Source organism: Natator depressus, chromosome 5 (genome assembly GCF_965152275.1).
Source record: "Natator depressus isolate rNatDep1 chromosome 5, rNatDep2.hap1, whole genome shotgun sequence".
Lineage (NCBI taxonomy): Eukaryota > Metazoa > Chordata > Testudines > Cheloniidae > Natator > Natator depressus.
Genome location: NC_134238.1, coordinates 80,487,811 through 80,512,542, shown reverse-complemented (window position 1 = coordinate 80,512,542; position 24,732 = coordinate 80,487,811). Strand labels below are relative to the sequence as shown.

Below are 24,732 nucleotides of genomic sequence, written 5' to 3'. Positions count from 1 at the left end.
ACTACTGGAATTAAGAAGGTAGCAGCAGAGGCCCTGCTCCCCCACTAGCAAGATCACCAAGTACTGTCCACATAAAATACCAAAATGAGATGCTATTTATTCAGTATTTTGAGCAGATTTTTATTTATTGTATGCTCTGCATATAATGACATCACTTGATTGTCATCCCTCTTCTCTCTGACAGACTTAGATCACCAGTGAAATAGTTAATGTTAACATGTAAATCAGCAATAGGCTGGAGAGTTAACACCCCATCCTTAAATAAATGGGCAGCAGTTCATCAGAATTTTATCGCACCACCTGTAAGTACCCAGCACAGTCCAGAGAAGCAAATGATCCTTCTAGTAAAATGAATTCCACAAGCTCATACTTGAAGAATCCCAGTATCTCTGCCTTTGGTAATCCTAAGAATATGCAATTCTGAGGCTCCCATACCATCAAGCCCACACTCTGAGTCTTACAACTCAACTTGAGGGTTTCTCGACAGTCAAGTGATATTTAATCAGTGTTCTTGCTTTTCAACGTGCTATTGATACAATCTGCTTACAAAAAACTCAAATTTCATCTAATGAAGCTGACCAATACAAGATCGATGGCTTCGACTGATATGCCACGCTGCTCACCAGAAGCACAGCTACACCACATATGTTCAGGCTACCATTGTACATGAAGTCTATTTGTTATCCAATGAACACTGCAATGTCATCAAGATCGGTGCATTTTGGGTAGCAAACATCTACAAGCCTCCTAGCATTAGCTTACTGCACCCAGTTTACACTGAAGATTTCAACAGCCATCATACAGACTGGGGCTACAAAGTGGCTGACGCTGCAGTGAACAATTTGTGGACTGGGCCTCATGAAATGACCTTGCCTTCATTCATGATCCAAAACAGCTCCATTCTTCTAGATGGAATCACAACTATTCAGCTGACATATGTTGGGTCAGCTCAATACACAGCAACCTACATCCAACATCATGCCAAGCCTTGTACAACTTTCCACAAAGCCAGCATAGACTGTCACTGATTCATATTGGTCTTCAGCTTCCAATCATCATGAACTCAAAGAAGAAGTGGTGGAACCTGCACAAAGCCAGCTAGGAGAAATATAGGGAAGCACTGGAACAGAGCATTGTAACGATAATGCCCCACCACCTCCTGATAGAGCAGGCTTACAGGTGTTTCTGTAGAACCATCTACAAAGCAGCCATCTGAGCCATTCCATGCGGATATCTCCCTGTGTACATCCCCTGCCTTGAAGAGAAGTGTGCCACTCTACTCAAGCAGTACGAGTCAACCAGTGACCCGGACATGGCTGACCACTTAATCGAAGTTTTGAGCTTTACTCACCAAGCCAGATGGGAGGAAAAGACCAAGAACGTGGACTTTATTTGTTCAGCTGGAAATGCTGGAGTTTACTTTGTCGCCTTGGAGTAGCCCAACAAACACGGACACCAAGTGGTTCATCTGTGAGTGCTAACCAAGTAGCCAGTCACCTGCTTTGCATGGGAAAGACACCCCTGGAAAAAGAAGTGAAGAATCAAATCCAGAGTGAGGGGAGGGTCTTCCACAGGCAGCAGAAATCCAGAGCTTGCCCTGAACCTTTCACAGTTCCAGAGCTGGACAGAGTTCTATGCAACATCAAGTCTGGCACCACTGCCAGCTATGACAACATCCTTCCAGAGTTCCTAGGTCCATGTACCTGCTATTGGCTCACTCAATTCTTCACCAGTGCAGGAAGACTACTGAAAATCTGGCACATGTCAAAAGTCATCAGCCTCCCAAAATCTTGTAAATACCCAAACCAGGCATCAAGCTATTGCCCGATACTGCTGCTTTCTGTGTGTCTCAAAGTTCTAGAGTGCCTAATTTTACAGCAAATAACACAGTGGAGAACATTTTGAATGTTGAACAAGCATGCTTCTGACAAGGTTGAAGCACATGCAACCAAATACTTTCACATTAATCAAAATCAGTTTTCAAAGAAATCTGAATACAGGCACTATTTTCCTTGACCTCACTGCAGCATATGATATGGTTTGGCACACAGGTCTACTTGTTAAAATTTCAAGAATCCTGCCACTATGGGTTATTGATGCCATCGAACTGCTACTCTGAAACAGACTGTTCAGAGTGCACGTGGGTGAGAAAACAGATGAAATTTGGTTTGAAAAAAACAGATGAACGAGTTACCCCAGGGGTCTGTTGTAGCCCCAACCTTGTTCAATCTATACATCAATGACCTGTCACCAATCCAGTCATGGAAGTTCATCTATGCAGAAGATATCTGCTGCATCCAACTTTCTCTGAGCTGGAGAAGACTGAGTGACGATGCTGCAAAGCTGGCCCTCTGCTGCAAGACGCCTTCAGCCTCGTACCAGCAAGACACTCTCTAGCACATTACATCTCCACCATGCCAATGCTAAGAGGGAACTAAATATCATAATGAATGGCCACAGGCTGAAGCATGAAGCATATTCAGTTTACTTAGGCGTGACCTTCGACTGAACACTGACATACAAAAGCCACCTGAGCAAGACAGCAGCAAAGGTCAAGACACACAACAACCTTCTCAGCAAACTGGCAGGTTCTTCCTGGGGAGCGGATGCTCCAATCCTAAGGACTCAGCCCTTGCCATCTAGTACTCAATAGCAGAATACTGTGTGCCAGGATGGAGTCAGTCAACACACACCAAACTTGTTGATGTGCAACTCAACGCAACTATGCACATCATCACAGGAACTCTGTCCAACTCATCTTCCATGGCTTCCAGTTCTGAGCCACATTGCTCCCCCCTTACATCAGGAGGGATACTGCAGCTGGCAAGCTGCTTGTGAAGGTACATGCTAACCCACGCTTTTCCTTGTTCATTACCTTTTTAGTCCATCTTTCATCACACCCACTGTGGTCGAGGCTGTCATGCCAGGACATGACAGCGGAGCTCCTGTGGCAGGAAGACTGGTGCTTATCATCAACACCAATCAATTCCTCATCACAAACTCTACTATTCGCCCACCTGGCTTTGACCTGTCACGTCATCAGTGGGCCCTTTTTAACCAATTCCAGACTTGGCAAGGCCTCCGTGCAGCCAACCAGCACCACTGGGGCTTTCAAAACAAAACAAGCTATAGCTGTGGTGCAGATCAAACAATAATACACATTGTTGAGGACTGCCTGCTCACTAAATTCAGCAATGGTCTCCACGAGCTCCAGTTGGCCACTACAGATGCTATTGCTTAGCTCAACAAATATGCAAACACTAAATACTTAAATAAATACAGGCAGTTCACACCACTCCCAGAGCTACCCTTTCAGGTGTGTGCTGATTCAAGCAAACATCACTGCACCAGTTTCCAAACTGATATGTATCTTTACAGCCACAGGGCAGTATTGATTATATTTGAAAATCAATAGTCAGGCCCCAAATCATGAAATTGGCTTAAATATTATGAGCTTTTAAAAATAAGCAGTTTTGGGTCTTTGCTTCCTGCTTTTTGAGCTTTTGGGTTTATATTTTCAAGCTTTTCTGTGCAATCATGAGGGCTAGAATATTCCTTCTTTTTAAATGGAGGCTGTGCTTCTTATTAAAGAACACGATCCAGGAGCTGGGACTTTAAAAAAAACCTAAATATTGCAAAACTCATTTAAAAAATCATGAGTTGGCAATATATAGAGCACACCACTATAATTCAGTAGATTCTGGACTCATTCATTGTGGAATATATAAGCTGTATATTAAATGAGATCCGAGTCAACAAAGCAAGTTTTCAAGAAAGTGATCTATAAGCATACAAGTATAATTTCACTAAACTCAACAGATTTACACCAAGGATGGACTTCGTCCTCTTTCTCTCACACTTTTTAAGGAATTCTTTTGCAAAACTATCTGTCTGTACCGGGGAAATTAGTTGAAATAATAGTAAAGAATAAAATTGTCAGACACATAGAAGAACGTAAATTGTTGCGCAAAAGTCAACATGGTTTCTGTAAAGGGGAATCTTGTCTTACTAATCTATTAGAGTTCTTTGAGGGGATCAACAAACATGTGGACAAGGGGGATCCAGTGGACATAGTGTACTTAGATTTCCAGAAAGCCTTTGACAAGGTCCCTCACCAAAGGCTCTTACGTAAATTAAGTTGTCATGGGATAAGAGGCTTGGGTGTTTTTGTTTGTTTTGTTTGAGATTTGAAATAATGGCCTTATCTACTTCTTCTTTGCAATTTCTGACTCAACTTCTCACTTCTTTATCCTGCAAAGGAGGTTTCATAATTTCACAAGTATTCATGCATTGTAATACTTTGTAGTGCTTTGTAATACTTTTCCTAATTTTATTTTTAAAAATAGAGCATTTTTCAGAAGAAAAAATATTTTAACTTTTAAACTCATCAGAAAGGGCATATCTTGCTGAGGCCTGGCTTCTTCTGGCGTAAGAACATAAGAATGGCCATACTGGGTCAGACCAAAGGGCCATCCAGCCCACAATCTTGAGCAGTTTAGTATCATCTGCAGACTTTGCCACCTCACTGTTTACCCCTTTCTCCAGATCATTTAGGAATAAGTTGAATAGGATTGGTCCTAGGACTGACCCGTGGGGAACACCACTAGTTACCCCTCTCCGTTCTGAAAATTTACCATTTATTCCTACCCTTTGTTCCCTATCTTTTAACCAGTTCTCAACCCATGAAAGGATCTTCCCTCTTATCCCATGACAACTTAATTTACATAAGAGCCTTTGGTGAGGGACCTTGTCAAAGGCTTTCTGGAAATCTAAGTACACTATGTCCACTGGATCCCCCTTGTCCACATGTTTGTTGATCCCCTCAAAGAACTCTAATAGATTAGTAAGACAAGATTCCCCTTTACAGAAACCATGTTGACTTTTGCGCAACAATTTACATTCTTCTATGTGTCTGACAATTTTATTCTTTACTATTATTTCAACTAATTTCCCCGGTACAGACAGAGTTACCAGTCTGTAATTGCCAGGATCACCTCTAGAGCTCTTCTTAAATATTGGCGTTACATTAGCTATCTTCCAGTCATTGGGTACAGTAGCTGATTTAAAGGACAGGTTACAAACCATAGTTAATAGTTCCGCAATTTCACATTTGAGTTCTTTCAGAACTCTTGGGTGAATGCCATCTGGTTCTGGTGACTTGCTACTGTTAAGTTTCTCAATTAATTCCCAAACCTCCTCTAGTGACACTTCAATCTGTGACAATTCCTCAGATTTGTCACCTACAAAAGACAGCTCAGGTTTGGGAATCTCCCTAACATCTTCAGCCGTGAAGAGTGAAGCAAAGAATTCATTTAGTTTCTCTGCGATGACTTTATCATCTTTAAGAGCTCCTTTTGTATCTCGATCATCCAGGGGCCCCACCAGTTGTTTAGCACGCTTCCTGCTTCTGATGTACTTAAAAAACATTTTGTTATTACCTTTTGAGTTTTTGGCTAGCTGTTCTTCAAACTCTTTTTTGGTTTTTCTTATTACATTTTTACATTTAATTTGGCAGTGTTTATACGCCTTTCTATTTACCTCACTAGGATTTGACTTCCACTTTTTAAAAGATGCCTTTTTATCTCTCATTGCTTCTTTTACATGGTTGTTAAGCCATGGTGGCTCTTTTTTAGTTCTTTTACTGTGTTTTTTTAATTTGGGGTATACATTTAAGTTGAGCCTCTATTATGGTGTCTTTGAAAAGTGTCCATGCAGCTTGCAGCGATTTCTCTAGTCACTGTACCTTTTAATTTCTGTTTAACTAACCTCCTCATTTTTGCATAGTTCCCCTTTCTGAAATTAAATGCCACAGTTTTGGGCTGTTGAGGTGTTCTTCCCACCACGAGAATGTTAAATGTTATTATACTATGGTCACTATTTCCAATCAGTCCTGTTATAGTTACCTCTTGGACCAGATCCTGCACTCCGCTCAGGACGAGATCGAGAGTTGCCTCTCCCCTTGTGGGTTCCTGTACCAGCTGCTCCAAGAAGCAGTCATTTAAAGTATCGAGAAATTTTGTCTCTGCATTCCGTCCTGAGGTGACATGTACACAGTCACTATGGGGATAACTGAAATCTCCCACTATTACTGAGTTCTTTATTTTGATAGCCTCTCTAATCTCCCTTAGCATTTCATCGTCACTATCACCGTCCTGGTCAGGTGGTCGATAATAGATCCCTACTGTTATATTCTTATTAGAGCATGGAATTACTATCCACATCAAAGCAATTATCAACGGAGCCTTAGAATCACCAACCAAATATGGCCAAATAAATAAATAAATAAACAAACCAGTATAGCAAACGTAAAGAAATTGTCAGAATTTGAGTGATTATATGATCTACTGAAGTCTGTGAGGGAGACAAAGGAATTATTCATGTATAGTTGGGTTACTTATGTAATCCTTTTCCCATCTTGACCCACCAATACTCAGGTTTTAGCAAAATATTTAACTGAGAGAGAAACATTCAGAGATGACTATGGTTCAAAATGTTTTGTTCTAAATCAAATTTCCTAAATTTTGCATCTTTATGTTAATTCAACAGATGCTGTGCCATCTAGCTTTTGAAAGGTACATTCCCTATCATTATGTCACATCAAGAGCTTTGCTAGGTACAAAACAATGTATTTTCCTTCATTTAAAAAGGTGCATTTGAGTCGCAGCAGAGACTAGTGTACCACTTCAGTACCAGAGCCCAAGAAACAAAACAAAAAACAAAATGTCCCAGTCTTTTATATATTAACTAGATCTTTCTTGTTGTACTCTTGTCAGACAAGTTAAACATTTTAAACACCATCACCTGCCAATTTTGATTCCTTTAAAAAAAAAAAAGTGTCCTGTGGTTACAGAAAGGCAATCCAGGCAATCTCTTTCATGACTGTTCAGATACTACACAGTGGCATTTGACTTTAAACAGTGTTTTGATTATACAAATACGCCAGTTTCAAGCTGTACAGATTTACTATCCTGTTTTCTTACATTCTCTGACTCCTGCATTTCAATGTAATCCATATGGTGCATACAGATAACAGCACATGTAACTGATCAAATGTAATTTTTGTTGCAGCTATGACCATTTGGATATTCTTGCAGGAGTACCTATATAAAGTCCATTGGTTCCTGTGTTTTATAGAAGGCACTGAAGCTCAAGTCTCCGTCTTACAGTATCTTCCTAGCATTGCTCATGGTTTTCTGTGAGGAAACCCACTTCCCAAACAGACTGAGTGGGTCTGCTTTCTGTTTAGATTTGACATTTCCATTGATGTCCCACCTAGACTACTTCTACTGATGACAAATCTGATAGTCTGTTTAAAGATGTTTAAAACACAAATAAATGATAAGTTAAAGGAAACAAAGCAAAGCTCTGTGAACCTGTGACCTCTCAGTAAGGGATCCAATTCCCACCCCTGCTCCTGCCCCTCCCATCAATGTTTTTACTTGTTTAACAAAATTACACAGAGGCACTAGGAGAACCATGTGAGAATTTGACAGGATATTTAAGTTTACCCTTTTAAATGAACCAGCCTCCAGAGAATCCTGTAGCTTTTTTTCCCCACTTAGTCAGCATAGGTTTTATGAAGAAGGGATCTTAAAGATTTGTTTGCTGTTTGATTTTGCTATGTCTTGTTTGTTCTGGGGCTCTCTGAGAGCAGAGCTCCCAGAGGAGGAGGAGATCTGTGCACTCCATTTCATATTTCCATTCCCTCCAAGGTCCTAAGGATATTCACATTTAATTTAGTCCTACTGCTGCTCTGTCAATCATGTGCAAGTCTTTGTCAAATGGACCGTGAATTGTACTGAGTTTCTCTTTCCCCTTGTCTCTAAATTGTTGCAGCATTCTGTCTTCTACCCTTCCCCAGAGCAGAAAAGAAACAATCGTTTTCCTCTAAATCCCTATAAAAAAAGCATCTTTCTAAGCGGTTCAATGGATAACTGAATAGTGCAGTGTAACTGTAAAACTGCTAAAGCTGGCGGGGAAAGCTGTGTTTTCCAATTACATGAAAATAGGTTAGGTTTTCAACCCATTGATCAGACTCATGGATGTAGACTCTACCTTACCCTTAGGGGAAAGTCAGTTTGATCTAGAAAAAGTCTGCTTAATCCTTAAACAGCCAGTTACTCCTATTGCTGCTATTAGGCACTGCTACAGCTGATTCAAATAATCACAGTAAGCAATAAGAACTAAGTACTGTATTCCACAATTTAAAAGGTCTGAAGTACTGACCCTGGGGCCAACTTCAAGTAGGATAGCTGACAGCATGTAATTTCACTTTAAGGAAGCAAGATAATCCGAGAAGAGGCTCAGGACTGAACCCCTAGAGTCTGGCTAAATGCATGATTTTAGAAAAACTGTCATTCATGTTTATTTGATTACTAAATGTTTTATTTAAGCAACTGCATTCAGTTTGTTCTGAGACATCAGTTTATAGAGCCCAAGCAGTCAAAATGGCTGGATACAAAATAACTGTACACAGTTTTCAGGGTTCCTGTATTCTGAGCCCTAAATAAGTTTACACACCCCATTTAAAATTAGAAAAAGATTTTAACAATCTAAGCCATATATATTTCAGGCTAATTATATCTCTCCCACATACTAATTATAAATCAGAATACCTATCAGAAAAACCTGCAATATATATTATAAGTAAAAATTTTAATTTATACAACCTCCAAAGGGATCTTAACTTTTTAATCATTATAGTAAAATAACAGATAGAAATTCTATAATCTAATGAAGATACGTGTAGTATTCTTCTTGGCATGTTAATGTCTTTCAGTCTTATAAAGTTTTAATATTCTAAGTAGGACTGTTACCATCAGAAGTTACAGTCAGTATGTAATAAGCCAATCGGATTTTCTATTTCCCACATGGCTTGCTGTCATAAAATTATTGAACTAATTGCTACTCACTATAAGGATCTCAGAAGCGGGCAGCCTTACTTTGGAGTATGACCCATAAATGTATATGAAGAGCTGGAGTAATCTGTGGCTACTTGCACGTAAAACTGCTGAGCAGGATTTGAAATACTTTAGTTGTATGAGGCAATGAGGGTTGAGAAAGGACTACAGGTCAACCCACCCTTCTTCTAGTAAGGGCTAATTTATTTAGATGCCATTGAAATCATTGGGAAAACTCCCATTGATTTCAAGAGGAAACTGGATCAGGCCCTTAATCGCCAAGAAGAACATTTCAAAATATCATTATCATTACTGTAGATTTTGTTTTCTTCAACTTTGATTATAATATGGATCCTTGTGGACTACTTTTGAAGAGTTTCTCTACAGTAAGTCAATCCAATAGTATTTCCTCCTACTAGGATAGAACTCCATGCATGCTTGGTGAGGCACTCTTGAAAGCAGCACTGTGATTGATAGTGTGGCTGCAAAGATAGCTGGCAGCACACTTCCACTCTCTCTCAGTATGTTTGCTCCTGACAGCACAAATACATCCCATCTCTTAGCTGTAGCTTTGGAAGGATAAGGCAAGCCAACCCTTTCCCCACCTAACTGTTTTCTCTTTGCGGGGGGCCCAGGGAGGATAAAAAAAAATCGATAAAATTAAAATACAGAAAATAACCCTCCCACCTTCACTAATGCTCAGTCCTACAGTGGTACCTAAAATATTTGCCTCTACACAAATGAAAATTAGATACACTCCTTTGTAGTGACTGTTGGAAAGGGGCTTGTGCTAGGGTGTAGGAGATGAACTGGTCATGCTAAAAGCTGCAGTGCAGCTCCTTCTGGGAGCTCGCTGAACATGCATTGACTTCGGTGGTAGCAGCGGACAGGGCTAACAGCAGACAACTATCAGTCAGTTTCTTTGTACTAAATCCATACAAGTCTCTTCTCAAGCATGCATGATTTAACTGTAGTAAGTAAACCACCTATTATAACTTGATTTATATTCACAATTAAAATAAAACATTATGAGTGTTCAAGAATGTTCAGTTCATTGTTCCATTTCAAATGCTGAGTCAAAACAGAAGCAAGAAGTAGGCACAATTCATAAAGGGCCTGATTCTGCAACCAATTAACTGTGTAGCATTCACATGAGTAGTCCCATTGACATCAATAAGGATGCTTATGTGAAGAACTACTATTCGGGCTAAGAGATGAATAATTGAGCCTTAAGTATACAAATGGAAAACTCTTTGGCGTAATCCTCCCTTAACATGAGTGCTGTTTCCCACAACACACTCAAAGAAACCCCTGCTTAAACTTCAAAGCAATCTGAATTTTCTCAAGTTTTCGAAAGTAAACAGTCAGACAATGTATATGGCTGTCACCGTTGATTAGGTGAACTCTGAGGTTCTACAGAGGACATTGCTACTACTTCAGGCCCTGGACAGCCCAGATATTTTTCAGTTCCTTCTGGGTTTTCACTCTGGTTAACAACTATCCCTCAGGGCACGTTTTCTTAATAGGATATGCAGCTCAATGAAGTTAGCCACTTTCAGTCTGAATTTGATCTGCAAGGGTCTAATTCAATTCCCATTAAAAGACTCCCATTGACAACATTTAGCATTTTTTCAGCTGTACTATATACACTATATCTGCACAGTTTACATACTTTTGAAGTTACTTTGTAAGGTGATATTGGATCTTCACAGAAAGTGCAGGTGTTGGTTGCTTAAGAGAGTTTTAAAGTGGGAGACAAGGTGACATTTTAAATGCCGACACTGAAAAGAAGACAGAGAACATTTCAAAAGTTGTACAGAGGATCTTTAATAATTGTGAGTTAGTTGGCTGGACTGTCCTCAACACTCATAAGGCTCAATCTGACCCCCCTTGGAGTCAAGGTTTAAAATTTACAAAAGAGCCTATGTGAGTGACTTTCAATTGGAGTTAGGTGCCTAACTGGCTTAGGTACTTTAGTAAATCCCACTAGATGCCCATCTGCATCTTTAGGCATCTAAATATCTTTGTAAAACTTGGCCTTTAGGCTCATAGAAATCTAAGTCTGCTTGAAAGTCATTAGAATTTAGAGACCTATGTGCCTATATCAATTTTGAAAATAGGATTTAGGCTCCTAAGTCACATACGCACTTTTACAAATTTTACTCAAGGCCTTTTTTGTACTTTCTATGAAGATTCTGTATCTTTTCTAGCTATTCATTTCTAGAAACCATAAATTAAGCGACTTCAAAAGTATCATGTAAACTGTGTAGATATTGTATACGTTAGAGATGAAAAAAGCTAAATCAGCAAGAAAAAAGCAAGCTGTTAAAAGTCCACTTTATAGTGTGACAATGGCTTATGAACATTTATAGGACATGTACCAAAGCACTTGAGGATGATGCACTGTAATGGCATGTCCAGACACCACAATGGGTCTGAAAGGATTAAAGAACAATATTGGGCCCTGGTAGCCCTGCCCCTCCAATCATGGGAGCATGCTCCAACTGGACAAGAAACTTAAAAAGGGAGCAAAGGGAAACAATCCCATAGTTGTGATCCCCATTCCAGACGATGTTGTGGTATCCTCTCACATTGAGGATACCTCTCCGGGGGAGAGAACTCCAGCTATTTGGAAGAGACGGGTATTAGTAATGGGCAATTCAATCATTAGAAACATAGATAGCTGGGTTTGTGATGACCAGGAGAACCGCATGGTGACTTGCCTGCCTGGTGCAAAGGTTACGGATCTCTCGAGACATCTAGATACACTTATGTGCTGGGGAGGAGTTGGTGGTCGTGGTACATGTAGGTACCAATGACATAGGGAAAGACAGGAGAGAGGTCCTGCAGGCCAAATTTAAGCTGCTAGGTAAGAGATTGAAGTCCAGGACCTCCATGGTAGCATTCTCTGAGATGCTCCCAGTTCCATGTGCAGGGCCAGTTAGACAGGCAGAACTGCAGAGTTTCAATGAGTGGATGAGACAATGGTGTAGGGAGGAGGAGTTTAGATTTATTAGGAACTGGGGAAACTTTTGGGAAAGGGGGAGCCTATACAGGAAGGATGAACTCCACCTAAACCAAAATGGAACCAGATTGCTGGCACTTAACATTAAAAAGGTCGTAGAGCAGTTTTTAAATGAAGGGCTGGGGGAAAGCCGTCAGGTGCAGAGGAGCACATGGTTCAGACATCCCTTAGGGGAGGATCTATTAATAGAGAATCTCTATGTCCTAGTGAGGACAAGAGGATGGAAAATGATAAAATACAGGCAGGGTCTGTAACAGTCAAATGAAAAAGAGTCCCATTCAATTACATCGTGTAATGGCAGACAGCTAAAAGCAGACAAGTTTTTTAAGTGCTTATATACCAATGCTAGAAGTCTAAATAATAAAATGGGTGAACTAGAGTGCCTCATATTAAATGAGGATATTGATCTAATAAGCATCACAGAAACTTGTGGAATGAGGATAATCAATGGGATACAGTAATACCAGGGTACAAAATATATCGAAAGGACAGAACAGGTCGTGCTGGTGCGGAAGTGGCATTATATGTGAAAGAAAGTATAGAATCAAATGAAGTAAAAATCATAAATGAATCAAACTGTACCATAGAATCTCTATGGATAGAAACTCCATGCTCTAATAATAAGAATATAGCAGTAGGGATATATTACTGACCATCTGACCAGGATGGTGTTAGTGACTGTGAAATGTTCAGGAAGAGTAGAGAGGCTATTAAAATAAAAAACTCAATAATAATAATAATGGGGGGGTTCAATTATCCCTATGTTGACTGGGTACATGTCACCTCAGGACGGGATGCAGAGATAAAGTTTCTTGACACCTTAAATGACTGCTTCTTGGAGCAGCTTGTCCTGGAACCCACCAGAGGTGAAGCAATTCTTGATTAGTCCTAAGTGGAGCATAGGATCTGATCCAAGAGGTGAATATAGCTGGACCGCTTGGTAATAGTGACCATAATATAATTAAATTGAATATCCCTGTGGCAGGAAAACACACCACAGCGGCCCAACATTGTAGCATTTAATTTCAGAAAGGGGAACTACACAAAAATGAGGAGGTTAGTTAAACGGAAATTAAAGGGTACAGTACCAAAAACCGAAATCTCTGCAAGCTACGTGGAAACTTTTTAAAGACACCATAATAGAGGCTCAACTTAAATGTATACCCCCAAATTAAAAAACATAATAAGAGAACCGAAAAAGAGCCACCGTGCCTAAACAACAAAGTAAAAGCACCAGTGAGAGGCAAAAAGGTATCCTTTAAAAAGTGGAAGTTAAATCCTAGTGAGGTAAATAGAAAGGAGCATAAACACTGGCTAATGAAATATAAAAATACAATTAGGAAGGCCAAAAAACAGAACTCAGGGAACAGTTAGCCAAAGACTCAAAAAGTAATAGCAAAACTTTTTTAAGTACGTCAGAAGCAGGAAGTTAGGAAGCCTGCTAAACAACCAGTGGGGCCACTGGACGATCGAGGTGCTAAAGGAGCACTCAATGACGATAAGGCCATTGCGGAGAAACTCAATGAATTCTTTGCATTGGTCTTCACGGCTGAGGATCTGAGGGAGATTCCCAAACCTGAGCCATTCTTTTTAGGTGACAGATCTGAGGAACTGTCCCAGACTGAGGTGTCATTAAAGGAGGTTTTGGAACAAATTGATAAACAGTAATAAGTCATCAGGACCAGATGGTATTCACCCAAGCATTCTGAAGGAACTCAAATGTGAAATTGCTGAACTACTAACTATAGTCTGTAACCCATCATTTAGATTAGCTTCTGTACCAAATGATTGGAGAATAGCTAATGTGACGCCAATTTTTAAAAGGGGCTCCAGTGGTGATCCCGGCAATTACAGGCCTTTAGTACTGAGCAAACTGGTTGAAACTATAGTAAAGAACAAAATTGTCAGTCACATAGATGAACACAATTTCTTGGTGAAGAGTCAACATGGTTTTTGTAAAGGGAAATCATGCCTCACCAATCTACTAGAATTCTTTGAGGGGGTCAACAAGCATGTGGACAAGCGGAAGCCAGTGAATATAGTGTGCTTAGATTTCAGAAAGCCTTTGACAAGGTCCCTCCCCAAAGGCTCTTAAGCAACGTAAGCTGTCATGGGATAAGAGGGAAGGTCCTCCTATGGATTGATAACTGGTTAACAGATAGGAAACGCAGGGTAGGAATAAATGATCAGTTTTCAGACTGGAGAGAGGTAAATTCTGATGTCTCCCAGGGTCAGTACTGGCCCAGTCCTAATCAACATATTCATAAATGATCTGGAAAAAGGGTTGAACAGTGAGGTGGCAAAATTTACAGATGATACAAAATTACTCAAGGTAGTTAAATCCCAGGCAGACTGTGAAGAGCTACAAAAGGATCTCTCCTATTAGCCAGGATGGGCAGCAATGGTGTCCCTAGCCTTTGTTTGCCAGAAGCTGGGAATGAGTGACAGGGGATGGATCACTTGATGATTACCTGTTCTGTTCATTCCCTCTGGGGCACCTGACACTGGCCACTGTCGGAAAACCAGATACTGGGCTAGATGGACCCTTGGTCTGACCCAGTAGGGTCATTCTTACGTTCTTATGAGTGCCTCAGCTCAGCAGGGAGGAGGAAGGGAGAACTACGCTGAAGGCTCCTGAATAAGGGTGTAAGGAATAGGTCTTCATGTTCAGCCTGGTTGGGGCTGAAGGTTTAGTTGTTTTTTCTTTTGCTATCTTATACTGGACTTGGAGCTGAGGGGCACAACAGACGGTAGGAAGTGACCCAGGAGGGTAACTCCGAGGACACTCCAAGGTGCCGGACCCTGATTGGCTCTCACAGGGCCCTGGATTGGAGCCCAGTGAAGTGGGAGGGCTAGGCTCCCATACCAATTGCCCCTGCTGCAGGAGGTGCATGTGCCACATTCCCACCCCACTCACTTTTCTGGTAAGGAGAGGGCAAGGACACTGAGAACACAAAGTGAAACAAAGTCAATACAAGTGTGAAGAATTGGACTAAAAAGCTGTCCTGCTGAAGGGCGAGGCTGTCTACTGGATGTGCTACCCACTAGACCACCTGGCCCTCTGACAGCCCTGTTGTATGCACATGCACACACAACTCAGACTAAAATAAAGGCCAACACTAACAAAGCATTCCAACATCCCAACAGGTTGTGGACAGTGAAGTGAAACCCTAGATGTCTGTCCTCTCAACATTCCTCAAACTTACTGAAACAGTGAAAGCTCAGAATTGAGACTGATCCGTCAGGAAGGCTCTTGTCCCCCCTCCCAAACAACTGCTGCTCAGTGCAGTAGGGAGCAAAAAAAAACATGGACAAGCAGCAGTGGAGCTGGAGCACTGCAGAGGGAAAGATGAGACACTTCCCAGGCCCTTGAACGCTCCTCCTTTCCCCTGCCAAATAAATAAATGACACACAAAAACAAACAGTATAATCAGGGCCAAAGGTAGGGAAAAGACCTACACTAATTAACGTGCCATCTTCTCTCAAGGGCTGTAGGAAGTAATGTTTCTTGAAGCAACCAGCATTAACTCCCATGACATGCACCATGACTCTCCCTCATGAAGGATCATGGAGATGGACCTAAAGCCAGTGTGGTGGTCAGGATGTAATAGTTAATAAGGGGTATTTAAATGTAAATAGTACTCATATTTTGCACTTATTCAGTAACTTGAACCCAAGATAAGGTATGCATTAAGCCACACAAATACTATTGGGAATAGGTATTAATCCCAACACTACAGTGTAGAAGTTAGTCTCCAAATTTAGCACCAATAACTTTTCAAAGGGCAATTCAATATTCTATGACCTTTCATAGTATAACATTTACCAGCTTTTGCAGAGTTTCCCTAGCTAAACAATCACGGTGCCCAAAATGCCAGACTTATACAAACACACACACACAGAGTGATAACATTTCAGACATAAGCTACATTTGGATTTTAAAATTAAACATATTAAGAGTGAAGAATTAAGTGTTATTGCTCTTATTCAAGATAACTTAAAATTTCACCAAGATCAGCAGATAAAAATGATCATATCCATCACCTAATTCTATTCTCCAACATGGCCTGCCTAACTCAGCAACCACACCCAGCACAGAGATGCCTGGGAGCCAGGAAGCAGGCTGGCCAACAGGAGGCATAGGGGTAGCAGTTCTGGGGTAGTACAAGAGCCAACCTTGGCTCTGGGGAGGAATGGACATTAAATCCAGTAAGAGAAAAGAAGGGTGTGAAGGTGAGCAATGTTGTGTAGGGGAATCCAGCCTGCACACATCATCGTCTTTGTGCATACATCTGGGCTCTCCATAGTGCTGTACCTGGTATGCAAGACCAGTGGCACCCACAGCCATTATTCACATTACGCACAAAGTATATCACGGGCAGGGGCATGTCTGCCTGGAGGTGGGGGCAAAAGGGGCAGTTTGCCCCAGACCCTTTGAGAGGGCCCCAAAACTAAGGGTCACAACACCGCTCACTGAAATTTGGCCCAGTGACCCTTCATCACACTGGAGGGGATCCAGGCCAAACCTGAGTGGCACCATGCTAAGTTAAAGTGACAGTGATTCAGTTGTGCGTACCATGTGAAAAATGTCTGGGGGCACCTCTGTGCCAGACCTCACAGTGCCCAAATGCAAAACCCATTTCTTCAACTTAACTTTTTCTCATTAGCCCATCACAAACATACACATAATCAACCTGATCTACTTAAATGCACAAATAATTATTTAAAAATATCTCCAACATTACAACTTTTTCCTGCAGAAAGAGTGAGAGTTTATGTAACACATTTAGTTTTGTTACTCTAATTTACTGGAAGATAGATAAAACGGTGCAGTGGGCCACATAAGTAAGAAAGATAGGTAGTTTAGAAAGAGGACTGGAAAAAAGCTAATGTATCACTTTTCTTTTTTTTCTTTTTCTTTTTTTTTTTTTTTTTTTTGAAAGAGTTAAAAAAAGAATGTCCCAGGTAACTATAGACCAATTAGCTAAATTTCAATCCTGGGCAAATTCATCCCATTGAATGCAATCAGAAAATAATTAAAAGATTATAGTAATATAATTACTACCAGTCAACATGGTTTTATGAAAAACAGGTTTTGTCAAATAAACTCAGAACTGTTTTCTGATGAGATTACAAGATTGACATAATATATTTCAACTTCTGAAAGGCTTTGACTTAGTATAACACAGTGTTCCAATAAAAAATAGCACTATACAAAATGTAGCATATATTAAATGGATTAAAAACTGGCTAATTGATAGAACTGAAAAAGTAATTGTTAATGGGAAATCATCATCAAATGATAGTGTTTCTAGTGGTGTCCTGTTCATGCACAATAATATTCAATGTCTTTATCATTATGCTTTCTTCTTAAAAATCATTCGCAGGCAAAAGACTAGATGGAAGTTGAAGATGGACAAATTTAGAATGGAAATAAAGCAACATTTTTAATGGTGAAGGTATTTATCATTAGAACAATTTACCAAGGGTTTTGGTGGATTTTTCATCACTTAAACTCTTTAAATCAAGATTGGATGTCTTCCTAAAAGAGATGCTCTAGTTCAACCAGATGTTATGGGTTTGATGCAGGAAACCTCACTGGGTGAAATCCTACAGCCTGTGGTATGTAGGAGATCAGCCTACTCTCCGTGATAATAATGGCCCCTTTCTGGCCTTAACATCTATGAATATGTAAATAACAACTCTTGGTGTACCTGGAAGCAGCACCTGGGAAGCCACTGCCAGGGTGTGAGGCAGAACTATTAATGTGTATTGAGATCCAAGGTGTTCATCTAGTCCCCTCTCCCATCTCCACACCCCCATGCACTCCTATCTAATTCTCCCTATTCATGTCTGCCCCCAACCCTTCAAGAGATTGACACTGATTTTTCAGGGGGAGTATGGGAAAGACCATCCAGCCCAGCTGCTACTGCTCCCCCTTACACTTATGCTCCTCTCTTGCATCCAGTCCCTCATTCATGCCTCACCCCATAACCTCCTTTGGAGGTATTAATCCTTCTCAACTGTAATATCAATGGGATGGACCTACTCAGGCCTGTCAAACTATGGCTGTCCTCTGCTGAGACACTGGAGATTCACTAGAAAGAGAAGCTACCACGGGAGCAGAGGGGATGGTGGAAGGAAGCTTCAGTACCAGAAGGAGGGAGCAGAGGCTGAGAAAGGAAATTGGTAAGTGGTGTGTAGATGGGGTGTTAAGTGACTTAACTACTCATCGCCTTGCTTTTTATGATTTGTATTAGTAGGATATGCATTCTAGCAACTTTCACTCAAAGTTCACAAGGGTTTTGTGGGAAGAATATATATACACATACTAAAAAGGAAGGAACTTCAAGTTACATTGTCTCTAAAATTAGTTTTTACCAAACCAGAAGGAAAATACAGAATGCATTATAACTGAAATAGCTTTATAATGAAATACTTGTAGAGTCAAGTTTCACTGTAGTTTACATGTTAAAACAGAAAGTGAAGTTTAAAATATCTTGACAATTTTTGGTGAGGAAAGCATGAAGGCATAGGAGGGAAATAGCAATCCGTATGCTGTATTATGCAAGTGAAAGGATTCTTGGAAAACGAACAATGATTCACATGTGTAATAGGGGACAAATGGTGACCGAACAGAGAACTGCATTTTTAAGCCAACTTGTTATTACCATGTTGTGCAAATTTTAATAATGAGCCTGATTTAGCAACACTTACAGGAGGAAGCCTTGCTTACCTGAGTAGTCTCACTGCAAACTATGGGGCTACTTAGGTAAGGATTACTCACATGAATAAAGTTTTCAAGATCACATACTGTTTACTGAAGACCTAGGGCTTTCTACACTACCCACTAGATCGGCGGGCAGCGATCGATCCAGTGGGGGTCAATTTATTGCGTCTAGTATAGACGTGATAAATCAACCCTGTGCGCTCTCCCATTAACTCCGGTACTCCACCAGAATGAGAAGCGCAAGCGGAGTCGATTGGAGAGAGTCCACTGTCGACTTACCACAGTGAAGACACCGCAGTAAGTAGATCTAAGTACGTCGACTCATAGGCGCCGACTTCCCCTCTTTCCCATAGGTGCTCGACCCCCCTCTAACCGCGACCCGACCCCCAGTCTACCCCTTCCATGAGGCCCCGCCAATGCATTGACTTCAGCTACACTATTCACGTAGCTGAAGTTGTATATCTTAGATCGACCCCACGTGGTAGTGTAGACAAGACCCTAGAAAAAGGATTGACAATTCAGCAGCATTTATCTGAACAAGCACATGATCTGAGTGCTTGCATGCTTAGTCTATGCATACATTCAAGGATAAACTGAAACACCTGTGAAAAGTACAGTTAGTATGAATACTATTGCTCCTAAATCAAATGCATTTTCAGAGTATTAAAAGCCTACTGATGGCTTTCAGATCACCATCAATTGACTTTGAGAATGTTCCTCCCCAATTAATTCCGCTATTGTACTTCGGAAAATCTGACAAAATATCATTAATTAGATTCCAACCACTTAGAACTGTGTGAAACTTGGCAGTTTTACTCTGCATAAGTGCATGCAACTATTTTATTTGGTATCAATCCAAATAAATTCCCCCATCAGTTTCAGTTTGAGTTTTGTGTTTGAACAAATCCAAACAAGCAAAGTAAAATGCAGCCACATTCTCTACATTTCACATGGTTTCACATCATGACAATGCAAAAACTGCTAATTGTGCATGAAAAGTTGGCAAACCTCAGAGAGTCTATCATGGATCTGGTTTGATAGGTAACTTTGGAATGAATCCAATGAGTTTTGTATAGCTGTGCTATAGTTGCATGATTGACAGCCATCAAGCCACAAAAACAGGGAGTTTCGATATTGCTGACTCACTTCATCAGCATCTCTGTTTTTATTCCACATTTTGTAAAGTGATGCAGGCGTGTACATTTATGATGCTCTATAAAGGCCCGATAATGAGAATAATAATCGCTTTTGTTTTAAATCCGGCCAGGGTTTTACATCATCCCAGCTGCCTGAAGTCCCTCCACCCTCCCCTAGGTATCCTGGGATTCCAGTTCATCAGAAGCATCACTGCTGTTGTCAATGGGCCTGGTTCTGATCTCACATTGGTGTAAATTAGGAGGTCACTAAATTCACATCATATAAAAACAATGTCACTGAGAGGAGAATCAGGTCCAATGTCTCTAAAATGAAACTCACCACAAGGATTTGATTGTGTTAACATTTCTACTGCACACATATTCATTATGTATTTTTATGGGCAGAAATAAGGAAAGAAGAGGGTGCATTCCTAGTAATGCCAGGTATGGGGATGAGGACAGAGGGGCATAAGAAGGTGAATGGGACAAGGAAAAGACGAAGAGGAATGAGGATACAAGATATGGAGTATCAGTATAAATATAAGGATGTAGAAGAGGATGGGATTAGAGATGGGGAAGAACAAGATAGGGAAGAGGAGGCCAGGGGTGAGATAAGGTTGAAAAGTAGGTTTATGGATGCCACTGGGGGAAGGAGGATGGGCGAGCATGGGGATAAGTTTGGAAATAGATTAAGGAACAGGCTAGGATTAAGGAGAGGGATGAGCAGGGGATGGAGAAAGAAGAGTATAAAGAGACGAATAAGATTAGGAAGCAGGGGGAATGGGATTGGGAAGTAGAACAGACACAGAGGTGGGATGATCAGGACAAAGATATGGATAGGACGGGATGGAATGTGTGGAGGGGACTGGGATTAGGGATGAGGTGACGAATAGAGTGGAATTCAGCAGGATAGGGATGGAATGTGAGAGAAGGCTGTAGGAGCAGGATGGGAATAGGAAGGAGGATGGACAGTGATGGGACTGGAATGGGAATGTGGATGTTACTTCCTGCATGCAGGGCCTGCCTTACCAATCCAACGCAGGTACTGAAAGAAGCGAAGGAGCCTGGGTAACGAAGCACAGTGCCACTGTAGTAACAGGCTCTCTCAGGCTGAGAATGGACAGCACCTGCGGGGCTTTTCCCCTCACCCCTGAGCCGCTCCTCCACTGCAAAGCCAGGTGCCAAGAAGCGGCTGTCCCTCTTGAGCAACAGGTAGAGCTCCCGGGCAAAGGCCGGGATCCTCAGCAACACCTCATCCCCATCCTCTGACGGTGGTGGCGGTGGTGGGGAAGGTGGCGGCGGTAACTGAGAAGCAGCGCCAGATCCCTGAGGATGGGGAGACCAATGATAGAATTCCTGAGACTCGTATTCATCCTCCGCATCCTCCTCCTCTGCTACCTCCCCAGCTGGCTGTGGTTGTCTGTCTACTGGGGAGGAGACCGAGCGGACCTCGCGGGAGCTGCCTGCCACCTGGCTAGGTGTAGCAGGAGCACTGGTGCTGCTGCTGCTGCTGTTTCCACAGCTGGGATCAGTACTGCAGCTGCCTCCACCACCACTGCCTCCAGCAGGCTCCTGCTGGCCTCTGCTCCACAGTGCTGGGAAGATGATCTCCCACTCCTCAGAGTCTCCTGATGCATGCAGACCTGCAGGAAAGCCAGACAAATAACAGCATATGCCACAAAACAGTGCTGCACATGCCACAGCATACCACTCATGCCAGTGAACACACATATATGCCAATATCCCCTGACTACACCCAGTGCTCCTAACCAACAAATGCATCACACAAAGCACACCCTTGTCCCATTCCCCCTCACCCCAATGTACCTCCCCCACAATATGTTTACTTGCAGTATATTAGTCAGCCACTAGATGTCTCTGTGCTGTTTACGAGTTCTAGACAGGAACTGTGGTCCCTGGTAAACACTGGAGATAAGCTGGAACCCGAACTGTGTGGAAACTATTGTTTGTGTCTGTAGTTGCTCTCTTTAATAAACACCTCCTATATAAAACTAGAGCTGGACAAAAAAAAATGGCATTTAGAAAATAAGTGTCAAAAGTTCCATGAAAATTTTATCCTGTTTTTCAGCCAACATAGAACTGGTCAACAAATTTGCTATTTCAATGAAACAAATGGGAGAAAAATGTCATGAACATTTTGACATGTATTTGATGAGCTCTGTTTAAGACTGATTGTGATTCTATATATCATTACAACACACCACAGCCAAATGCATATGCTTACAACACATGTGCATGCACACATACATGCAACAATAAAACCTCCATCATTATCAAAGAATATTAATGATTTATTATTTTATGATTAATGATTTTATTATTAGTGATATGTGTATATGATATATAAATTATCACAATGCATGAAATACTCAACACAACAACATATTCAGCTGAATCTGTGGGTACGTTATGTGTGTACACATATACTTTCTAGTCAGGGGTTCTCACAACAAAATTTTTGTTGGCCTCGACATGCAGCCACCAACTCTTGCTGGTGGCTGCGCTGACAGTATTTCTTAAAATACTTAATTAACTTTATGAAAAACAAATATACATGCACATGCACATATCCAAATCATTATAATTTATTGACTCTTTTTGCAGACTGAATAATAAAAATAATGTACAGTTGTCTCTCTTTTTTATAGGACCTAAACAGAATAGAAACACAAATAACGTGCGCTGCAGGTTCTTGTCTTTTTTGCTGTTGCTTCTTTTCCTTTTTTTGGTTGCTTTTTTAAAAAGACTTGCAAGCTAGTAAGTCTGCTGCTGTGAAAAGTGATATTAACAAACATACAAATATCACTTTCACAGCAGCAGCAGACTTACTCAGTCCTGGCAAGCCAGAGGACAAATTAAGCCTTGGATGGGGAGGTCGGTAGGGGGGAAGTAGGGAACGGGGTGGGGGGAATGCATGATGGGCCAGCGGAGGCAGCGGGGGACCAAGGGCAATGGGGGCTGAGCTCTGCAGACAGGCATTGGAGCCCTGTGGCCAGAGCCTGCTGCCTGCCACCCCAGGGCTGGAGCCCAACCCTACATCCCCAGGAAGGTGCGGAACTCACTAGCTCCTCCTCCTCCAGCATGTGTGGCTCCAGAGGGGGTCAGGGTCCACCCCCTGCTGGTGGCCCTCAGGGACTGATCACTGCTTTGCCCCTCCCTCACCCCCTCTCCATCACTCTTCAGGAGGATGTAGCTGCAAGAAAAAGCCGCTGGTGGCCGCATGCGGCCACGGTGGCCACATTTGAGAAATGCTTGAGATATACTTAACCTTGCCTCACCGCAGGGGGATGGACTAGATAACTTCTTGAGGTCCCTTCCAGCCCTACATGTCTATGATTCTATGAATCTCTCTATGTGTGAATATTTTATGTTACATATTTATATATAATTATTCATAAATTGTAGATAGATACACTATGAATAATGTTCTACTCGTGTATATACACATATTATGAATACTAGTATACACACAGATAAATATTATGAATACTATGTAATACACACACATACTATAACCATTATATACGTGGGAAATCACTCTGTGCCATATGATCATTTATACATATGTTATTGATATATATGTTACCAGATCCTGCATACAATACTGATTAGTTGCAAAGTAACGTGTACAGGTTGGCTACAAATAAGAAAAGAAAGCAACAGTAACATGCTGGACCACTGATTTTCCCCTTCTATTAATCCCATGCTGTGGAAAGTACAGAAATGAGCGCCAAAGAAAGGGATAATTTTACCTGAAATGATCCCATTTGATAGTAAACACAGCTGATAAAAAACGCAGCAAATGTGGCTCAGTCGCATCCCCGTTTTCTTCTCCATCCACTTCACCGTCCCAAACACACCGAGGGAGCAGCCTATTCACACTCTTTATTTATTCCTGTTTATTAGCTTCTGTTGCTGCTGCCTGTCCTGAATGGGTTGTGCCCTGAACTGCCCCAGTTCTTTGTATGGTTGTGGTTTGCAAGTTGCTGCCTCTTCACAGGGTTTATGTCCGAGTTTGTGGGAGGCAGGGAAGAAGGGAGGGGGGAGAAGTGGAGCGGTATTAAAATTTGCAGCAGCTCCCTGGTGGATTATCTGATGAGTCTGTTGTCTGATTTACAGGAGGCAGCCGGAGGAGAAGGGAGAGCCGGAGTCCGGCAGAGTGAAACCACCTCAAAGCCCGCAGAGAAGCAGAGGCCAGTTGGAGAGTCGCGAGGGTGCCCTAGAAAGGAGAGGCAGCAGCACACGCAGAAGCAGAGAAGGAGGGAGAGAGTTATCCGTGCGCAGAGCGTGTCACCCTGCACAGCTGTAAGGGGGGATAGCGGTGGACAAGCGGCGAGAAGGCGAGAGCAGTAAAGGCAGCACCCGGAGAAGAGGAGGCAGCGTGTGCCCCGGCTCTGGTCACCGCGCTCTGCGACCAGGCGGCTGCGAACTCTCCCTGGTGGGGGGGGGGGGGGCGGCGGATTAAGGGGAAGGGGGGGGATCCCCCAAACTCCTGCAGCTTGCTCCCGATTGGTTGCTCCGGCCAGCGCTATTTGCATGCCCCCAAGCCAGAGGTACAGCAGGCAGGTATAACCCCGGCCTCCCGCTGCTGCTCCAGTGTGAACAGCCGGGGGGGTGGGGGGAGCTGCTGCTGAGCCTGGGCACAATGCTGCAATCCAAGCGATTTTCCAAACGCCTTTGAGTTGCGTTTCAGTGTTAAGGCAAGGAGCGGGAAGATAATGCAATTAGTCACGGGATTCTCCAGGGCTTCCACACACAGCTTGTGCCTCAGCCCAGCCCCCCTCCTCCCTGCTGCCCGTCACACACCCACACAGGACCGTGCATACTCCTATACCCACACATCCTAGTCCAGTCACACAACCTTCTAACACAAGACACACGTAGTCTATATATCGACACACCCCAGAACACCCTCACTAT

At 42.1% G+C, this 24,732-nt stretch overlaps 1 protein-coding gene across 1 annotated transcript in view; it reads right to left on the bottom strand.

The window, feature by feature from the left end:
- Positions 1–24,232, bottom strand: part of ADAMTS19 (ADAM metallopeptidase with thrombospondin type 1 motif 19) — a 271,324-nt gene extending 247,092 nt beyond the window's left edge. The window contains exons 1-2 of the mRNA XM_074953075.1: positions 23,565–24,232; positions 20,821–21,434 (exon numbers count right to left, since the gene is read on the bottom strand). Coding sequence (XP_074809176.1) covers positions 20,821–21,434; positions 23,565–23,649 — 699 coding nt within the window. The 5' untranslated portion in view covers positions 23,650–24,232. The remainder of the gene's footprint in view (positions 1–20,820; positions 21,435–23,564) is intronic.
- Between the last annotated feature and the right edge of the window lie 500 nt (positions 24,233–24,732).